The sequence below is a fragment of the Rhinolophus ferrumequinum genome, chromosome 11, assembly GCF_004115265.2.
Source record: "Rhinolophus ferrumequinum isolate MPI-CBG mRhiFer1 chromosome 11, mRhiFer1_v1.p, whole genome shotgun sequence".
Lineage (NCBI taxonomy): Eukaryota > Metazoa > Chordata > Mammalia > Chiroptera > Rhinolophidae > Rhinolophus > Rhinolophus ferrumequinum.
Window position 1 is genome coordinate 49972057 of NC_046294.1, and position 19810 is coordinate 49991866.

The window sequence follows — 19810 nt, forward strand, 5'->3', positions numbered from 1 at the left end:
TCTCCTGGTCCAGACTGATGTTTGAGTGAGTCTGTGATCCGGGACCAGAGCTTATATTGACCGTCAGCTTTACCATCAGCACCCTCACCGTCACCCCCTTCTTTATCAGCATCACCACCGTTACCATTATCACCCCCTCTACCAACATTAGCACCACCACCGTTCTTTCCCCGTCACCATTGACACCACAACTAGTATATCACAGGGACTGTCACCATCAACACTGCTGTTCCGTTACTAATGTCAAAGGTTCTCGTCATTTTTCAATAGCTATTTCGCCTTCTTCTTCAATAATAAGGACCACAACTATTTGCTGGCACATTGCCTCCCACTTAAAAGACTATTATTTCCCAGGCCCTTTGAAGCTAGCTAGAGGTAGCCATGTAAGTGAAAGTGTTGAATGAAATTATGGGAAGTGCCCATAAAGGGAAGGTGGACACTTATTTATCCTTGGCTTCCATCTGCTACCTGATGTGATGGCTGGTGCGCTAGCAGCTGTTTTGTAGCATAAGAATGAGGACTACACACGAGGGAAGGCAGAGGGGGAGGCTGATCGGAGTGCTGGTTTCTCATGACTGTGGAGAAACCATTCAGACTCTGGACTGCTACTTCTGGACTTTTTATGAGAGAAAAAAAGAGCTATTTCTATATCATTTAAGAGACTGTTATTTTGGGCATTCTGATGCATACAGCTGAACCTAAACTTCATTAGCATACATCACCACATAGTTTGCTTTTAAATAGTCCAGGCCACTGATTTATATATGAGAGATGGGGGTGTGATGGGATGGAATTCTAGGACATGGGAAGGATTCCATGATTCCTACCCTTGGGAAGCAGCCATTCAGAGGCAGACAGTGGCCAGGAAGACAAAGACGTTCAGCACCACGGACAGATCCCAGAACCGAGTAATGAGGGGACAGGGCAGGGAAAAGTGAGAAGTTTTGTGGTGGTGGTGTTTTTCCTCAAGATATGTTCATTAACCTCCACTCTGTGCCAAGTGCTGTGCCAGGAACTGGGATAAATATCAAGACAAATTTTCACCGAGTCCACATTTAGCTCCTGAGACCAGAGCAAGTAGATCAACGTGGGAAAGCTTCCTAAAGCCTAAGACAGGGACTGAGACGCCAGCTGAGGGAGGAGAAATAGCTATTGAACAAAAAGGCTGTGTGACATAAGGACAGAACACTGAAGAATAAGGGACCCTGTGGGGTAGGGGAGAGGGCTCCAGGTTTGGAAGAGGGTGAGTGGGTCAGTTGGTCTGTGAACTAAAGGAGAGTGCAGCACTATATGGGAGTTAAAAAGTAAGTTCTCAGAACCCTTCTAGTCTTCAGTTACTGTGTCAAAGATTCCAGTTTCTGGTCCCTAGAATCTATGAGACTGTGATTGCAGGGTATATGGAATCTACGACTCTAAGACTCTGCAATTCTAATGCTAAGGCTCTGACTCAGTTATCTACTGCTGTGTAACTTAATGGCTTAAAACTGCAACCATTTTATCTGTTCACAATTCTGAGTCAGCAATTTGGGCTTGTGTCAGATGGGTAGTTCTCCTGGTCTTACCTGGGGTCACTCAGGCACCTGGACGCAGCTGGAAGATTATCTGGGTGCTAACTGGTCTAGAGGGCCTCAGCTGGGACGGCTCATTTCTGGTCTCTTCCTCTAAGAGGCCTGCATGGGTTGCTACACATGAGAGGGGAGGGAAGGACCGGGGAGGGGAGGGAAGAGAAAGGGAGGGGAAAGGAGGGAAGGAGAAGAGAGAGGGGAGGGGAGAGGTTGAATTCAAAGACATGGGAAGGATTCCATGATTCCTACCCTTGGGAAATAGCCATTCAGAGGCAGATCGCGGCCAGGAAAATGAAGGCGTTCAGCACCACGGACAGATCACGGAACACAGTAATGGGGGGACAGGGCATTTGTGTAACAACCTACAGCAGGCTCTAAGTGTTTCATTCACCACCATTCATATTACCAGCACCGTAGAGTCTTATGTTCTGATTCAAACAGACCATGGTTCTATAGCTCTCTGAGCTTGTGGTTCTTACAATTCAATATTTTGAATCCAAGATTCCGTAATTCTAGAAGTAGGTTTGGTACAGCTGAGAACGATCATGAGGACCCAAGAGGATGCTCAGGAAATCAAGCAAACTAAGGTCACTCCCCGGTCTAAGCAGGAACCCCCTGCCTCTCCCCCTCCCATCCCCATCCCTCAGTCCCCAGCTTCCTGCCTGGAGGAGGGCAATGGCACGAGCACCAAGTTGGGAATCAGAAAACACACATCTTTAATCTGGGGTGACTCCAAGCATAGCTCTTACCCCTCCCAGTGTTCTTATATAACAAAAAGAGACATCAACCCTGGTCTGCCAAATGACACAGGACAATGGTGAGGCCAGGAGAACTGGGCCCACTGATGTCCATTTTCAGAAGCCTGACCCTGGCACAGCTTCTTAGGAGGACGGCTTTGCTCCCACCTTCTGAAACTGCATCTACAGCTGCTGAGACCCTGAGTTTTCAGGAAACTAAGATTTAAACAAGTTATTTCCTTGGTGTGTCCTGACCTCTACCTGCAAAAGAAAGGAAGGAAGGGAGGGGAGGGCTGGAGAAGAGAGGAAAAGAGTACAACGGTTCTTTCTCCTTTCCCCCACTCACTCCTGCTCCTGACCCAAATGAGTCTACACTGGGGCCAGCCCCTGCCTGGCCTTGAGCCTCCGTCTGCTCTGCCCTTTAGCTTCCCCAAGAACAGGAGTGTAGAGGCAAAAAGTAGCTCTATGAGAGGAGACCTAGACCAGGGCAGCAATTCATGAAACTTTATAGCTAGAGGGCCCAGTGGCAACCCACCAGCTGAACCACCATGAAGTACGAGTGAGGAAATAGAAGCCCAGAAAGGGACAGGGACCTGCTGATGGTCACACAGACAGCCAGTAGCAGACCAAGACCAAAAGCCAGATAGAGTCACTTCCTTTTTCTAAAAATCTTAGTTTCTAATTTTTTAAACTGGGTATAACAAACCCGGCCTGTGGCACCACTTAAAAACTGTAAAGCACTGTGTAAAAGTAGTAAGGAATCGGGTTTTCCCCCATGACCTGGAAGTCTGGGGTGGGGGGTGGGGGTGGGTTGAGCTGGAGGCAGGAGCGCTTACGACTCTCAGAGGACTCAACCAGCTTTTACTCTCACCTTTCCTCAGAGGCCCAGGCCACAGAGTGGAGGAGCACGGCATTAAATATCAGAGAGTTATTGAAAAGCCAGTGTCCACCCCCCAGAAGCACTGTGGCCTCTGCTGACTCAAAGGAGAAAATGAATCTTGGGCCTCTGGATTTTCCTGAGTCTCCTGGTGGAGGGGGGCGGGAGAGTGAAAAATGGGAACAGCAAAGTCGGCAGTGGAGTTTTCCCCTCCTGCCAGTGCAGAAGCGACGTAAGAGGAAGGAACCTGGGGCCTCCCCCACTGTCTAATGACCGAACTCCATCATGTCAGCCCAGCCCAGCTGCTCCTGGCTGCTCCTCCGCTTGCCTGCGAGGAAGGAGGAGCGGAGGGAAAGGGAGGGGCTGGGATAAAGGGACCCTGGATCACAGGCTGCTGGCATCAGATTTAGGAGAACCCCAGACCACCCTACCACCGTCTAGTCGGGATGGGGCCAAGTTCAAGGTCACACATTGGGAAGGCAAGGGCACCAACTTGGGCAAATCACTATCACCTTCCCCGCCGTGACCCCCATCCCTGAAAGGCCAAGGGGCACATCACTCAAAAGCCTTCCAAGACTGTCCTATCCTGTGTTTATACACACCTTCTTGCAGACAGGGAAACAGCTGGAAAGAAAGAGGTGCCCAAGGATTTCAGTAACACAGACCCTTCTGGTGGACAAAATGTAGCTGGAAGAGGATGGGGAAGGGGCTACCTGCTGGGTAACCTCAGGAAGTCCCCAAACCTCTCCCGGATCGCTACCAAGGCTCCGTGGAGTTTACAGAGGGCAGGGCCTTTGTGGGGAGAAAAGGCGCCCTAGTGAAGGTGAGCAGGGGAGGGGACAGAGCCTTGGACAGTTGAGAGGGGCTCGGGGGTCCAATGGGATAATAAATTCAAAACTTGGGGTCCAGAGTGGCTGACCTGGGGGACTTTCAACCCGGCATAGGGAATGCAACTTTGGGTGGGGCTGGGGTGACTCACGTGCTGAATCCTAAGGAAACCCTGAGGGCCTGAGCTCTTTGCCCAGAGGTTCCCCTGGGACCCGACCCAGTCACACTCCCCAGAGAGCCAGCCTGGGATGTGGAGGGCTGTGCCAAAGGAGAGGAGCAAGAAACCTGAGCTCCCGTCAGGCTCGGGTCCAGTCAGCTGTGCAACCTGAGGGAAAAGCACTTCACCTTTCTGGGCAGCTCTCTCCTGGTGTAAAGTGTAGATGGGGGAATCCTCACCTAGTCTGGGAGGGGAGGATCGAGCCAGAGATTTTTAAATCATTATTTCATTCAATGAATGTTCCTGATGACACCTCCATGCTGAGCTCCGAGCTGTGTGCTGATAACGCAGGGAATCAGACCAGACCTGAGTCTCCATTGCCGACAGTCAAAGGGCTCAGGGGAGCTCTAGCCCTCTGATCACTAAGTGGAATCTAAAGGAGAGAGAAGGAAGCCATGAGGCCTTCCTTGAGGAGGCAGAACTCAAGCTGAGCCCTGGGGGCAGTGGGCTGGACTGGAGAAACTGTCCAGGGGAAAGAGCACCCTTGCGGGACAAGCAATCTGAGCAAAGATACTTCCACTGGACGCCCCAGAGAATAAACACACAGCCTCCCATGCAATTCGACATACATTTATTGAACACCTACTACATGCTGAACACTGACAGCCCTAAGATGGACAGGGCTGTTCCTCCAGAGAACAGATACCCCAAAATGGCTCACAGACTTGGCTCCAGGGGAAGCTGGACAGATAAGGGAACACCTGCACAAAGACGGGTGGTGGAAGGAGGCTGGGTAGAGGAATACGGCGAGACGGCGAGTGTCAACTCACTCCTTTTATTATCTACCATGAATTTGCTGTGTTGGGGAGGGGAGAAGATGGAGCACAGCCAAAAGACATGGGAGCTATTTAGTCCCAGAAACGGGCAATGCCTCATCCAGAGTCAGATGGTAAAAGCATGGCAGGATAGGTGCTAGGTCCCTAGATGCCAGGTGATATGGCTTTTCTTATTCTGAAGCCCTTTCCATTACCTTTATCCTCTGAGAGGACTAGGAAGGAGAGGAATTGAAAAGCCCACCTACTTTCCAGAAGTAGAAGCTGACAGCTTCAGAAGGGTGGAGAAAGTTCCAAGGTCACACCAGACCCACGCTAGTATCTGTTCCTGGTCTCAGCTTCTGTGTCTGGATGAGATTTCCCTGTGGCTCAGAACCCTCACAGCTGCAGCCACTACCTTGGACAAAGCCCTGGGCAAAGACCCTGGGGCCACAGTTCCAGGCAAAGCCCTGACAACCACTGGCTTTGGGGCAAGTCTCTGACCCTCTGGCCTCTGTTTCCCCATTTATAAAGCGATCACTGCCTTGTGCTCTGGCACCTAAATGATTCTAGGTTCTCTTTGGCTCTCTTCTCCCCGATTGAGGTGTGTAGCACCTACCCCCATCCCCCCACCACTTAAAGCTGCCTACTACCCTGCAGCCCTTTCGCAGGAGGCCACTGGCCAACCAGGAACCAGCCACCATAGGGACTGGGGACGGGGCTCTGGCCTTGACAGTTGGACTGTGATTCCTCAGACGCTAGAGGCTAAAGGGGCTCCATTCAGGGGGAGAGGAAGGCCAGAGACCTTTTCACTCCTTCATTCATCTAGCAACATTTACTGTACACTGTCTTGTGCTAGTCCACTAGAAACACAGTGAAGAAGAGTCAGTGCCTCCCTCTGGGGGAGATGTCAGCGTTGGGGCTTGGAGTTGACGTGGGCCAGGGTGGGGGGTGGGGGGGAGGGTGGTGCAGGAGCTGAGGGCCCAGCCCCAAGGCATCTGTCTGAGTATTTGTGTCCATATGAGAAAAAGCACCACAGCCTGTCACCTCCATGGACCAAGGGCATGGTGGAGGGCAGGAATGGACTCAGAGTGTTGGCCAATCTCTGGATGCACGTGCTTGTACTCGTATGCAGGGGTCTCTAAGGTTGCCCCTCCGAGAATGCACCCAGGAACTGCACGGGCTCAGAAGTGTGAATATTCAAGTATAAATGTACTTATGAATCCATGGGCACATACCAGGATGCATTCAAATGTGCACATGCATGAGCCTGCACGTATTTGTATGAGGCACGTCTGAGCCTGCCTAGAACCCTGCACAAGCTCCTGATGCATGTGTATTCACACCCAAGTGAGCATGAGTCTGTGTGTGTTCACACGTACATCTGTACAGACGCATTCAATCATGCGTGTGCAAGTTGCTGTTCTCATCTGCCAATACCTGGGAGTGACAGCGGGGATAGGGGAGAGAGAGGGAAGGGGGAGGGGAGGCCAGGCCCCTGCCCCAGCATCAAAAGCCCTGGTCCTTAACAATGGTCCTTGCCTGAGACCCAAGCCACTGCAGGGTCTACCGCTTCTCCTTAAGTGGTATTGATCTGTCGGTCGGTCTGTTAAATATAACCTCAGGGAAGGAGTCAAACCAACAACCGTCCCTAATTCAGGAGAAAGAGACTGACTGATTCTTAGGTGGGGGGAGCCTCCATCCCAACTAGCTCTGCTGATACCAGAATGGCCTGCTGGATCAAGTGTCAGCCTGAATAATTCATGCCAAGGCCAGGAGTGCTCCCTTCTCAGGAGTCTGTCTCTTTAAATCAGGTCTGGAGCTTCCCAGTTCTGCCAAAAGAAAAAAAAAAGAAAAGAAAAATCCAGAACAAAACAAAACTATAAACAGCTCAGCCCTGGCCCCCTCTAAGACCCCCTCCACTCCATGCTGCAAAATCTGCTCCTATTCTCCTAACCACTGGCTCCCCGAACCCTTCCACCCATTCACCACTTCTAGGTGGGGTACCCTGGAGGGGGGAGGGGCAGCTGATGGTGCCCATCAACCCCAGGGACCTTGAGATCCAGTAGAACAGCTTAGGGGGGTGCTGGGGTGCCGGCGAAGGGACAGCAAAGAGTTGCACCACCACACCCACCCTTCCCACAGCTTGGGAGTGTTTGGTGGAGGAGTCCAGCCTGGTGGAGGAAACCAGATGAAAGAACTCCAGGTGTAGCAGCCCGTGAGTTGGGGAGGGAGGGGAGAGGGGGGGAGGAGGAGGAGGGGGTATTGCTGACTTCCGGGGGTGGGCACGGCATGGGGGTCGACAAAACGCCAGTCCCACCGGACTTGCAAAGGTGATCCCCGAGCCAGGGCTAAAGTAACTGGGGTTGTAGGCAAGGGGGCCGAGGCTGGGGATTTTCCAGTTTCTCCTAGCACAGCCCTCTCCTGGATCACAGAGATTAGGAAGAGGCTGGAAAATGAGTAGTTATCTCAGCGCACCCCTCATCCCTGCCGGCGCTTGTAGGGGGAACGCTGAAGTCCTCTCCCCAAATTATCGATTCGTGGTGCTGACCCACCTGCCTGCTCTTCCCGGTCCGGCTCCGCCCCACACGTGCCAGAGAGGGAGGAGGAAGGAACCAGCTTAAACTTGGGATGGGGGAGATGAGGGGGCAGCAAGTCAGATCCTCGGAGAACCAAACTTCTCAGGAGCCCCGGAGAGGGGGGGAAGAGAACGCGCTGCAGCCGAAAGCCGATTCTCCGGAGCCTCCCACCCCGCCTCTTGGCGAGGAGGGCGCGGAGACTCCGCTGGGGGCGGAGGAGGAGGCCAGGAGGCGGGGTGGGGGGAGGCAAACCCTGCCCACTCGGCTCCGAGCCCGGAACGGCCGCGGAAGCCGGAGGCCGGCGCACAGGGCGAGGAGGGCACCAGGGCGGGGGGCGCCGCTCCCCGCCAGACCCCTCTCGCCCCAGCCAGGAAAGTGAAGGCTTCTCGGACTTTAGAGCCAGCGGACAGACCGACCGCGACTGCCAGCCTCTCCGCGTCAAGAACTTACCCCACCCGTCCCCCTCCCCGCCCCCCAGGCGCTCCGAACTCACTGGTGAGCGCGACGACCCGGGCGCTGAATGCGGGGGCAGCCGCGATGGCCCCGCGCGCGGGACAGCTGGAGCCAAGGGGGCCGCTGCTACCGGGGCTGCTGCTCGTGGCAGCGGCGCTGAGCCGGCCCGCCGCGCCCTGTCCCTTCCAGTGCTACTGCTTCGGCAGCCCCAAGCTGCTGTTGCGCTGCGCGTCGGGCGCCGAGCTCCGGCAGCCGCCGCGGGACGTGCCGCCCGACGCGCGCAACCTCACCATCGTGGGCGCCAACCTGACGGTGCTGCGCGCTGCCGCCTTCGCCGGCGGGGACGCGGACGGGGAGGAGGCGGCGGCGGGCACCGTGCGCCTGCCTCTCCTGACCGCGCTGCGCCTCACGCACAACAACATCGAGGTGGTGGAGGACGGCGCCTTCGACGGGCTGCCCAGCCTGGCGGCGCTCGACCTGAGCCACAACCCGCTGCGCGTCCTGGGCGGCGGCGCCTTCCGCGGGCTGCCGGCGCTGCGCTCGCTGCAGCTCAATCACGCGCTGGCACGGGGCGGCCCCGCACTGCTGGCCGCACTGGACGTCGCGCTCGGCCCGCTTGACGAGCTGCGCCTCCTGGGCCTGGCAGGCAACGCGCTGAGCCGCCTGCCTCCCGCCGCGCTGCGCCGGCCGCGCCTTGAACAGCTGGACGCGCGCCTCAACGCTCTGGCGGGCCTGAGCCCCGACGAGCTGCGCGCACTCGAGCGCGATGGCGGCCCGCCCGCGCCGCGCCTGCTGCTCGCCGACAACCCCCTGCGCTGCGGCTGTGCCGCGCGCCCCCTGCTGGCCTGGCTGCGCAACGCTACGGAGCGCGTCCCCGATGCGCGGCGCCTAAGATGCGCTTCCCCGCGGTCGCTGCACGACCGCCCTTTCCTGGACCTGGACGAGGCGAGGCTGCGCTGCGCCAACCGCGACGCCGACGGTCGCGGGGAAGAAGGGGAACTCCCTGGCCCGGAGCTGGAAGCCTCCTATGTGTTCTTCGGGCTGGTGCTGGCGCTCATCGGCCTCATCTTCCTCATGGTGCTCTACCTAAACCGCCGCGGCATCCAGCGCTGGATGCGCAACTTGCGCGAGGCCTGCCGGGACCAGATGGAGGGCTACCACTACCGCTACGAGCAGGACGCCGACCCGCGCCGCGCACCCACCCCGGCCGCCCCAGCCGGCTCCCGCGCCACCTCACCGAGCTCAGGGCTCTGAGCATCGCCTTTTGGGGGTTGGGTGTGTCCCTGCCAGCTGATGACCTTATTGGGGCTGCCTGGCCTGAAGCCGTGGGTATGAGACACTTGAGAGCTTGGGGCTTTTGAGACCTGACCCTGACCGACCTGAGACCTTTGGATTATGGCATCATTCCTCCTCCCCGCCGTCCCCCCTCGCCCCAGGTCCCAAGCTGTACCCTTCTTCCCAGCTTCTGAAGGCTCTCACCATCAAAGACCCAGAGACACCCCCTTCTGATTCCAGAAACCCTTCCCACCCATCCCAGGCTCTGACACACCTCTCTGGATCCACCAAAAGTCCCCCCTCCCCACCTCCCACCATCGCCTTTCAAGACTCACCCAGAAACCTTGTCCTAAAACCTGAAAGCCTGGAGACTCTCCACCACTTTGTGCTTAGAGCCCTAACCTCCCAGAGGGAAACATCACCCTTAATGTCTCGGACCCCCATCTCCAACTTGGAGCCCTCAGCTCCCTTCCCAGGGCTTGGGCCCTCACGTCTCCTTCTGGTCTCAGAAACAGAGCACTCCCACAGGAAGGTTTTTGTGGACTTCGAGCCTCTTTTTCTCATCCTGCATAGAGACCCACTCCCGGGGCTCTGAGGGTTGGGAACCCTCCCCCAATCTGAGGATGTGTTTCATACCACCCACCACCCTCGCTTTCTTGGCCTAGGCGTGGGGCTCAGCTGCATTGGTCTCTCCCATCCAGGGACAGGTACACCCCATTATAGCCTTAGTGTGGAGCCAACCCTCAGCCTTTCCCACCAGGGCTCTGATCCCCCAGTACTCAGTGCTCATCCCCAATCTCAGACCCGCAGCTCTTCATCCCCATCTGAGTTTCATGTCCCTGCCCAAGTGTTAGGCTCTTGATTCCCCCCACACCCATAGCTTGCACTCAGTACCCACCCTTGCCACTCATTGGGTCAGGGTTCAGTGAGGAATCCATCCCTGGGATGTGCCCACCCCTTTTATCTCCTAGGATGAGCTCTCCAGCCCCGCAAGATAGGTGCACGTGCCCCCCACACACACACACCCCACCATACTGGCAGATCCCCATGGGGAAGGGAGATTCCTGGGGGTGTGAAATCAGGCCTCAGAACCAGGGTCACCTGCCCATCATGGCCTCAGAAGGGTGAGGGAGGGGACTGTGAAGGACTGCAAGCTGCTGCCCACATGCTCCTTCCCACCCGTGTGCTTCTACTCCCCTAAGGCTTCCTTGCTGCTGTACCTCCTCCCCCATATGCCTTCTGGAAGAGGAAGGGGGTCTAGCCTTCTGTCTCAGGCACAAGCCCTCCTGTTCAGGGTCAGAGCCTCAGCGCCCTGCCTTCTGCATGATCCCAAAGCACAATTGGTGAGTGGGGAGGGGGCTGCCTCTCCCTGACTCCCACCCCCTTGGTCAGGCAGAATGGTTGGCCTGCGCTGCCTCCACACACAGGAAGCCACCCTCTTCAACATACTGGCTGGAAGCCTGCCTTCCCACACCTATCCCCGAAATCTGGATGTCCCTTGGGCAGTTTTCTATAAAGTCTGCAATAATCTCCGATACTCTGCTCTTGTAAGTGGTACCATGTCGTTCCTGCTGACCTTGGGGCATTGGAGGAGGTGGAAGGGGATACTTGGGAGGGCATTTTGGACTGCCCTGAGGTGAGGCAGTGACCCTTGGTGTCTTCTCCCAGACTGTGTGAGAAGAAATGGGCTCCGGCCGTGTGTAACAGGATTTAGGCACATAGACTTCCCATTGGGATGGCATTACTGTCCAAACCAGTCTGCTTTTTATCCTCTGAGATGAGGTTATCCACGGCCAGTGTGGGATCCTTCACCGCTTCTACATCCTTTTATCCTTCCATTCCTCCTTATGGGGGTGGGGATAGGGGCTGTGGGGGAAATGTAGTCGGACCGACAAGCGCTAGCATCAGACAAGGCGACCAGGGAGGAAATCCAGCCACAGAGAATTGAAGCAGTTAATTCAGACAGGAAAGAGGGGGGATCATTGCTGGCTGTTTTAGCATCATCCCCTCTGACAAATTACCTGATCCTTCCCTATGTCCTTTGTCACGCCATGCTCTCCTAGCTCTCCTCAAGGGGTAAGAACTGCCCCTTGGGTGTGTGAGAGGCTGAAAGGAGAAGCAGCCTAGAGGTAGGGGTGTGGATAAAATGTCCACTTGAGATATGTGGAGCAAGGAGGCAGGTGGGTTCTGGGCCAGTAGGGCCGGGGTAAGACTTATGTCCTGCCTCAAGGTCCCCAGGCTGGGTTGTTTTCCCTTCAGGGTCTCAGAGCCCTAGAACCATATGGCAGAAGTCCAGAATTGTGGCATTTTAGAACCTTAGGGCCGCATAATCCTAGAATTTGTGCTTTCTAAACATTAAAAAGGACCTCAGAGGTAATGTGGAAGCCATCTCCTAAACCATCTCAATAACGAGCACCCTCTCTTGCGGAGGTGCTCACTCCCTCCTCTCCTGGGAGCATCCCTTTCAGTGCCAAAGGAATCTGCCTCCCAGACCCAGCTTTACCTTGAGGCCAGGAGCGCACCTCACCCTAGGACAGCTCTTTTCAGAGTCGGAGGCAGTGCAAATTTTTCGCAGTAAATTCCCTACCCCTTCTCCCAGTCATGCCTCATGAGAAGGGGTTGAATTCTCTCAAAGCATTTCCATCTATCAATGACCTTCAAAGGGCGCTCCACCAATCCTCCAAGGGATAGTGTCTCTAACACAGAGAACTGTCCCTAACAGGTCACCTCCCCAGTTCTGAAGATGTGCCCTCTGATGATGTAGCCAAAGACTGCAATAAGTCCTGGCAAATAAAACATGCTGTTAGCTGTGGGTTCATTGTCAGCAAAAATCTTTGAGGGTTTAATGTGAGAGCTGCTAAGTTAAGTATCAAATCAAGATAAAAACCAACTAGCTGAGTGCCTGATGTGTGCCAGCTGATATTTACCTTTAGTGCCCACTAAATGTCTCTGGGCTGCCACCCTTCTTGCAGCCTGTTAGTGGCCTTTGTCCTTATGGGACTCTCAGTAGATCCCCAGGGCCCTCAGCCTTGCCTCCTCTGCACATCCAGCCATTCTTTCAGCCTCTACGGAATACAACTTTGCCCGTCTCAGAGAAGCTAGTGACCCAGGGGAAGAGCCATATTTAATCAAGGTCTAAAGAAAAGAAGTCCCAGGAAACTGAAAACTCAGGGATCCCTGACCCCACCCATAGAGACTTCTTACAGGAAGTCACATTTGAGTGAGGTTTTGAAGGATGAGTAGGAGTTTGCAGAACACAGGAAGATCAGAAGTATCAGCTTGTGCAAAGGCCAGGAGGCAGGAAGATCTTGTTAGTCCAGGAATTGCAGAAGACCTTTCATGTCTGGGGTAGTAGGAGGATGAATGTGGGTGAGACAGTCTGTGTTCCCCACATTCTCCACTGGGAAGCACAAGAGGGACGACCTCTGCCCTCAGGAGAAATCAGGGAAATGGAGAGGTGGGATATGTGGGACAGGAGAGCTGCATGGTGCCTCTTACTTGTTACTTCCTTCTGCCCATCTTTTTTGTGCCAGGCCTCATGCTGGGCCCTGGAGACAAAGAAAGGAATCAGAACTAAGCCATGCCCACGGGAGGCTAGATGGGCAGGGGGATAATGGAAGGGGATAATGGAAGGGGCCACTGGAAGAGCCCAGAAGAGAGCTTTCAGGAAAAGGTGAGATGGAGGGATCTGGCTAGCCCTGCCCTGACACCCTGATGCCACCCACCAGCTCCAGACCCTCTCTTAGCAGTGCTAAGGCCCCCCTGAATGGCCGGCTTCCCACTATAATCATATACTGTGAATGCTGCTGGAAGTCTGAGGTTGGCAGGGGCCTGCAGGGCCCAGTGCCAGGGGGAAAAGCTCCCTCCAGGATGTCCCCTTAGAGAGTAGGTACGGGAGAGAGCAGGAAAGGGAGAGAAAGTATGTGTGACTGTCAGAAATGTGAGACATGAAACCAGCTATGCACTTTGAGAAACATGTCAGACTGCCTGGGCTTCCGTGACCCTGTAAAAACTGAAATTTCCTCTCAAAAACAGAGGGAAGCCACGATCACCATCTCCTTGAGACGTTTACCTCCGTGACCCCTTTACTCCCCACGCCCCGCAGGTCTGGGAGTGGGAACGGCCCAGCTAGAGTCCAGAGGATGGGGTTTCAGTCTGAGTTCAGCATGACTTGCCATGTCATTTGATTCTTAATCAGTCAGAAATACCAACTGAAATCCTACTGTGTGCTGGGAATCCTGCAGTGAACATGGCAGAGCCAGCTCCTTCCCCAGTCCGAACTGACTTTGGATACCCCGCGCCTCTCTGGCTCCAGGGTCCATCTGTCCAGGCTGGGGCTGGACTTGGGACCTCCAGAGGCACTGGCTGCTCTCGCTGAAGTCCATCTCCTTCTTCATTAAGTCTCTGCCTGGCAGACTCACAGCCCTAATTCATGGGCGTGGCCTTTCCCAGACTGGGAGACGTGACGGGGGCAGTTTATATTCCTGGGGTAATGCACGTGGCCACCTTCAGAGGCCCCTCCTCTACCCTTTCACCCCTTCCTCACCGCCCCCACCTTCTTTCCTCAGCAATGCCTTAGGGCAATTTATCCTGGCCAGCCCGTCCCATGCAGAACCATCTAAACTAATGCTTCGTTGTACGGGTAGGGAAACTGAGGCCCTCCAGGTCACAGAGGGTGTCAGGTACAGAGCAGAACCAGAGCCCAGGATGCCCCTGGGGCTCTCCCTGCCCTGCTCTGGGTCTGTCGGACCCAGGACCACCTCACCTCTATATCTCTACTCCTGTGGTCATTGCCTTCTGCAGCCAGACCCAAGGCTGCGGCAGCCGGGAGATGAAAAAAGAATGCAAACAAGGAAGGCGTGTGGAGGAAGGACTCTTTGGCCTTCATCTGCAGCTTCCAGCAGGACTCAGGAACCCACCGTAGCCTCCTGCATGCAGGAACCCTGCTGGGGAATCCTTCTCTACCCCTCCCTGAGAGGAGAAAGGGGTTTGTTCTGGACCCCCAAGCTCTGAAGTCCCAGGTGTGAAACTCATTCTTCCCGAGCTTCTCCTCTCCACTGAGCACTGCTGAGATGGACCAAATCCTGCTCCTGTCTTCACTGTGACAATAGAAGCACAGGGGGCCCCTAACTAAGGTGACCGCTCAAACTAGGAAACTTTGGAGAGTGAAAATGGCTACCATTAATGATTACATGGTGTCATGCAGGGTGTCATGCGGGGTCTCTGGTCCTGCTCCCCACATAAGAACGCAGGACATGGTGAAGCCAAAAAGAAACACACACGGAGCCATAGATAGGGGAGTCATACCATTATAGTCTTGCTGGTGGCTGGGTTGGAGACACAGAAAGCAGAAGCCACACTATCCGCAACCTGCCGTCCTCTTTCTGCCAACCAACCTCACTTGCTAGATGCAATCCGCCGTGCTAACTGCAATCCACTCTTGCTAGCTCAGCCTCCATCTTCTTGCTAGCCCCCATTTTCTGCTTGCGTAGCCACAGCAGTTATATTAGTGGCCAATGGCTCACTGGTTACTGCTGACGGCCAACTAGACACAGCTGATAGCCATCCAATCACAGTTGATGGCCATTTACTACCTGAGCCAGCACCTTTCCACGTGAGGCTGAGAGCCTGGAAACTGCACTCCTGGCTCTGTCCGCACACATGGGGACAATAAGCTAGGACTGTGCCTGGTTGGGGACCTGAGCTTCATGACTTTTGACAACACCTGGATGGGAAAAGAAAAAGTGCTAGGCTGTTAGACTAGTCTGCCAGCACTGGATAACTAATACACTCCCCACTATTGACCCCGTTCTCCAGCCACACCAGACTGCTCAGATCTTAGTAACTGAGCCCAGCTATTCCAAGCTCCATACCTTTGCTCACACAGTACCTTCTGCCTGGGATGCCCTCCCCACAGCATGAGTCCCTCTGCTTTCCTGACCTCACCCTCCTGTCACTGTACCCCCCCACCCCCACCCCGCAGACCTTTACTTGTACTGATTGGTTTTCTGGCCCGTTGTGGGCACCAGACCAGAAGCTCCCCACAGGGGCCCAGTTCCCTTTCCAGTCCCCAGCCCTGGTGCACAGAGAAAATGTGTGAACACTGCCCCTGGCCCACAGAAATCCACAGGACGGGAGGAGGAGCATCACGTCTCCCTCTGCTGCACGTCAGGTGCCCACTCCCTTTGACTCCCACAATCTGCCACCTCACTGAACTGAGGTGGTGGTTCCTAAGATGCCTCCATGGCCAGCTGCTTATTGCTGTTCAATCAAGTGAGAAAACAAAGAAAATGCAGCTTTAGGATATGTAATCATGCAAAATATAATTTAGCCTTAGCTTCTTGACTTTGATTTTTTAATACAATTATAGATCTCTGGCCCTCCATTTGGAGTACTTATCCAGCGTCCTATCTGAGCAACGTTTGCCATTGGCTGGTTCAGCCTTAATTCCTTGCCCCCAGGGAACTGCAGCGACATCTGTTGGCCAGTTGTGTCCAAGCCGAACCAGTTTTAATTTCTCTTTGCGTACATGCGCCATCTGCTGGTAAAGATGGGAAAGTTCCTTTTTTGGAATGGATTTAGTCACAATCTATTCAACAAGTTATTTTAATAAGTGCCTACTATATTCCAAGCACTGGGCTAGGAAGAAGCTGAGGATACAGTATTGAAGAAAAATGACAAGGTATCTGCCCTTATAAAATGATAATAGTGATAACTAACGGTTATATATGCTTCCTATGTGCCAGGGATTGTTCTAGGCACTTAAGACATATTAACCCATTTTAGCCTGATGACAATTCTATGAAGTAGGTATCGTTATTATTCCTACTTTACAAACGAAGAAACTAAGGCACATAAAGATAAATAATTTTCAAAGTCACTCCACTAATAAGGGGCCAAGTTAGACTTAGAACACAGAGCCATGTGCTTAGACTATAAACAAATAAACAAACAAGATACTTCTTAGGAGGAAAATAAATAAATAGTGATCTGAGAATGATGGGAAAGGGTGTCCTTTGAATGGGGTAGTCAGGCATACCCCCCTCCTCCAGAAGGTGGATTACCCTGAAGAACGGGAAGGAACGCGATTGATTAGGAGCCCAGAAAAGACCCATCCAGGCAGAAGAAACAGCGAGTGCAGTTTGTTTGAGACAGAATGTTCCAATATCTGATGAGAGTCCAGTTCTGGCTACTGTACCCCTAAATACCTTTCCAATCAGTCCTTCTTCCGCTTCTCCATCTGGTCACAGCTCTCAGGTTCTTCTCTGGTCCCCCGGCCTCCAACTCCCACCCCCCAACTCATCCATACTCTGCAATGCAGCCAGGGAGCTTAGAAATGCATGAGTTTGATCCCTCTCACCAACCTGCTTGTCATGCAGGGCATCCGGCAGGGTCTCAGCTCCCACTCCCCACATAAGAATGCAGGACATGGTGAGGCCAAAAAGGAACACCCACGGAGCCATAGGTAGGGGAGTCATACCACTATACTCTCACTGGCGACTGGGTTGGAGACACAGGAACCAGGAGCAACACAATTCTCAACCCTCACTGTGCCACTTGCAGACTCAGCCACCATCTTCTTGCTAGCTCCCCCTTTTCTTTTTGCTACTAGCCTAGCCACGGCAGTTACATTCATGGCTAATGGCTCACTGGTTACAGCTGACGGCCAACTAGCCACAGCTGCTGGCCATTTGATCACAGTCGATGGCCATTTACTACCTGAGCCAGCACCTTTCTATGTGAGGCCGAGAGCCTGGAAACTGCTTTTTGGGGCTCTGTCCCCACACTGCTTAAAACCTGGCCCACTGTCTTCTGGATAAAAACTAAGTTCTCTGGACTGAATATCTGTAACCTCCCTCCCATCTCCTGCCAGCTCTTCTGGTTCCCTTCATCCTAACCACACCAAAGTCCTTACAATTCCCTGAAGGTCTCAGGTTGTCTCACCCCCTGAGACCTCCCATGTGCCATCCTTTGTACCTGGAATGCCCTCTCTTCACCTGCCTAACTCCTTTTCATCCTTCAAAACTCAGTTGAAGCAATTCCTCCTCTAGGAAGACTGCCTTCTTTCCCATCTCACCCACTCCAGCTGGACGTGATGACCCCTCCTTGGCGCTCTCCTGGCACGCCATGAATACACGTCAGCCTCATCTCCAATATTTCTCAACAGCCAATCCGTACTTTTGTTGTCATACCTTATCCTCCTATGAATCTGGAGGTACCTTGAAGAAAGGGATTGTCTTATTTATCTTGGTATCTTCAGGGCCCAGCATAAGCCCTAGTAAATGGTACAAGGCCAGTAAATATTGTTTGTGGTTTGTGAGCTATAAATTGTTTAGTTTCTTTTTCAGCAGCCACCCCCCACCACCACCGATTTTTTGGCTTTTTTATTAAGATACATATTTGCATAGAGTATCCACTCTTTTTGGCATGCAGTTGATTTGGACAATCAAGATATGGACAGTTCTATCCCCACCCCCCCAACCCCTTCTGCTGCCCCTTTTTGTAGCCAACCATCCCTCAACCCCAGCCACGGGCAACTAATGGTCTGTTTTCTGTCCCCCTAGTTTTGCCTTTTCCAAAATGTCGTATAAATAGAATCATACATATTTGTCCTTTTAAGTCTGGCTTCTTTCACTTAGCATAATGCATTTGAGATTCATCCATGTGTTGTAAGTATTGCTAGTTTGTTCATTTTTATTGCTGAGTAGTATTCCATTGTATGCCTGTACGATAATTTATCTATTCACACTAGCTGAAGAACATTTGGGTTGTTTCCCATTTTTGACAATTACGAATACAGTGATTATTAATGTTCATGTACGGGTTTTTGTGGGAATGTAATTCTTCATTTCTTTGGGGAGTAAAACTGCTAACTCTTGTAGTATGTTTAAATTTATAAGAAACTGCCAAACTGTTTTTCAAAGTGTCTGTGCCACAGCATGGGGAATATAGTCAATAACATTGTAATACCTATGTGTGGTATCCGATGGGTTCTAGACTTGTCGGGACGATCACTTCGTAAGGTACATAAATGTCTAATCACTATGTTGTCCACCTAAAACTAATGTAATATTATATGTCAACTGTTATTGAAAAATGATTTTTAAAATACATTTTAAAAAAACCTGTTATCTATTTAAGTGTGTTTTTCCAGGACCCATCAGTGCCAAGTCAAGTAGTTGTTTCAGTCTGGTTGTGGAGGGCGCAGCTCACAGTGGCCCATGTGGGGATCAAACTGGCAACGTTGTTAAGGGCACCGCACTCTAACCAACTGAGCTAACCAGATAAATAATTTTTATAAAGGTGTCTTTACCATTTTTCATTTCCACAAGCAGTGTATGAATGTTCCAGGTCTTCCATATCCTCACCAGCATTATTTATTGAAAAGACAACAACTGGATTGCCTTTGCACCTTGTTGGAAAATCAATTGACAGTGTATGTGCAGGTCTAATTCTGGTTTCTGGATCTCATTCCACTTATGTAGACACCGTTACCACGCTGCCTTGATTACTGTAGCTTCATAGTAAGTCTTCAGATCAGGTAGTGAGTTCTATCTTCCTTCCTCCTCTTAAAAATTGCTTGGCTACTTTAGTTTCTTTATATTTTCACACAAATATTAGAATGAGCTTGTCTATCTACCAAAAAAAAAATCCTGCAGAAAGCTTGATTTAGATTGAATCTATAATCAGTTGGGAGAGAATTGATACGTTAACGGTGTTGAATCTTCCAATCCATGAACATAGTACATGTCTCAATTTATTTAGGTTTTCTTTGATTTCTTTCATCAGCATTTTGTGCTTTAGAGATATTCATAGGAGTTTTGCACATATTTGTTATATTTATACCTAAGAATTTTTATTTTGGTGCCATTATAGATGGTATTTTTTTTATTTGGCATTGCCTTTTTATTTCCAATTTCCAGTGTTTGGTGTTACTATACAGAAGTACAATTGATTTTTGTATATTGATCATGTATCCTACAATCTCTGTTAATTCCTTGTTAGTTCCAGTATCTCTTTTGTAGCTTTCTTGAGATTTTCTATGTAAATAATCATGTTGTCTATGAATAGAGATCATTTTATTTCTTCCCTTATAATCCGTAGGCCTTTTATGTATTTTTCTTGCTTTACTTCACTGGCTAGGACCTCCAAGAGGGGTGTTAAATAGAAGTGGTGAGAATAATCGTCCTTGCTTTGGAGGAAAAATATTCAGTCTTTTCACCATTAAGTGTGGTGTTAGCTGTGGGTGTTTTGTAGATGCACATTGTCAGATTAAAAACGTTTACTGAGAGGTGTTTTTTGTTTGTTTGTTTGTTTGTTTGTTTTTTATGAGTGGGTATGTTTTTTTATGAGTGGGAATTTTGTCAAATGCCATTTCTGCATCCATTGAAAAAATTTAGCTGCATCCAACAAATTTAGTTATTTGTGTTTTCATTTTTCATTTAACTCACAGTATTTTCTAATTTTCCTTGTGATTTTCTCTTTGACCCATTTAGAAATCTGTTGCTTAATTTCCCAGTGTATGTG

General features: G+C 51.9%; 1 protein-coding gene and 1 long non-coding RNA gene across 2 annotated transcripts in view; one reads left to right on the forward strand and one right to left on the reverse strand.

The window, feature by feature from the left end:
- The window catches only part of LOC117030136 (uncharacterized), a 32944-nt gene extending 31263 nt beyond the window's left edge, over positions 1 to 1681 (reverse strand). The window contains exon 1 of the long non-coding RNA XR_004424330.1: positions 1563 to 1681. This is a non-coding gene — a long non-coding RNA (uncharacterized LOC117030136). The remainder of the gene's footprint in view (positions 1 to 1562) is intronic.
- A 5956-nt stretch (positions 1682 to 7637) lies between these two features.
- TPBGL (trophoblast glycoprotein like) lies at positions 7638 to 10812 on the forward strand. Its single transcript, XM_033119910.1, has one exon. The coding sequence runs from the start codon at positions 8093 to 8095 to the stop codon at positions 9260 to 9262; it is 1170 nt and encodes a 389-aa protein (XP_032975801.1). The 5' UTR covers positions 7638 to 8092; the 3' UTR covers positions 9263 to 10812.
- The last annotated feature ends 8998 nt before the right edge of the window (positions 10813 to 19810 follow it).

Coding starts and splice junctions, on each gene's coding strand:
- TPBGL (XM_033119910.1), top strand. CDS start 8,093: ATGGCCCCGCGCGCGGGACAGCTGGAGCCAAGGGGGCCGCTGCTACCG.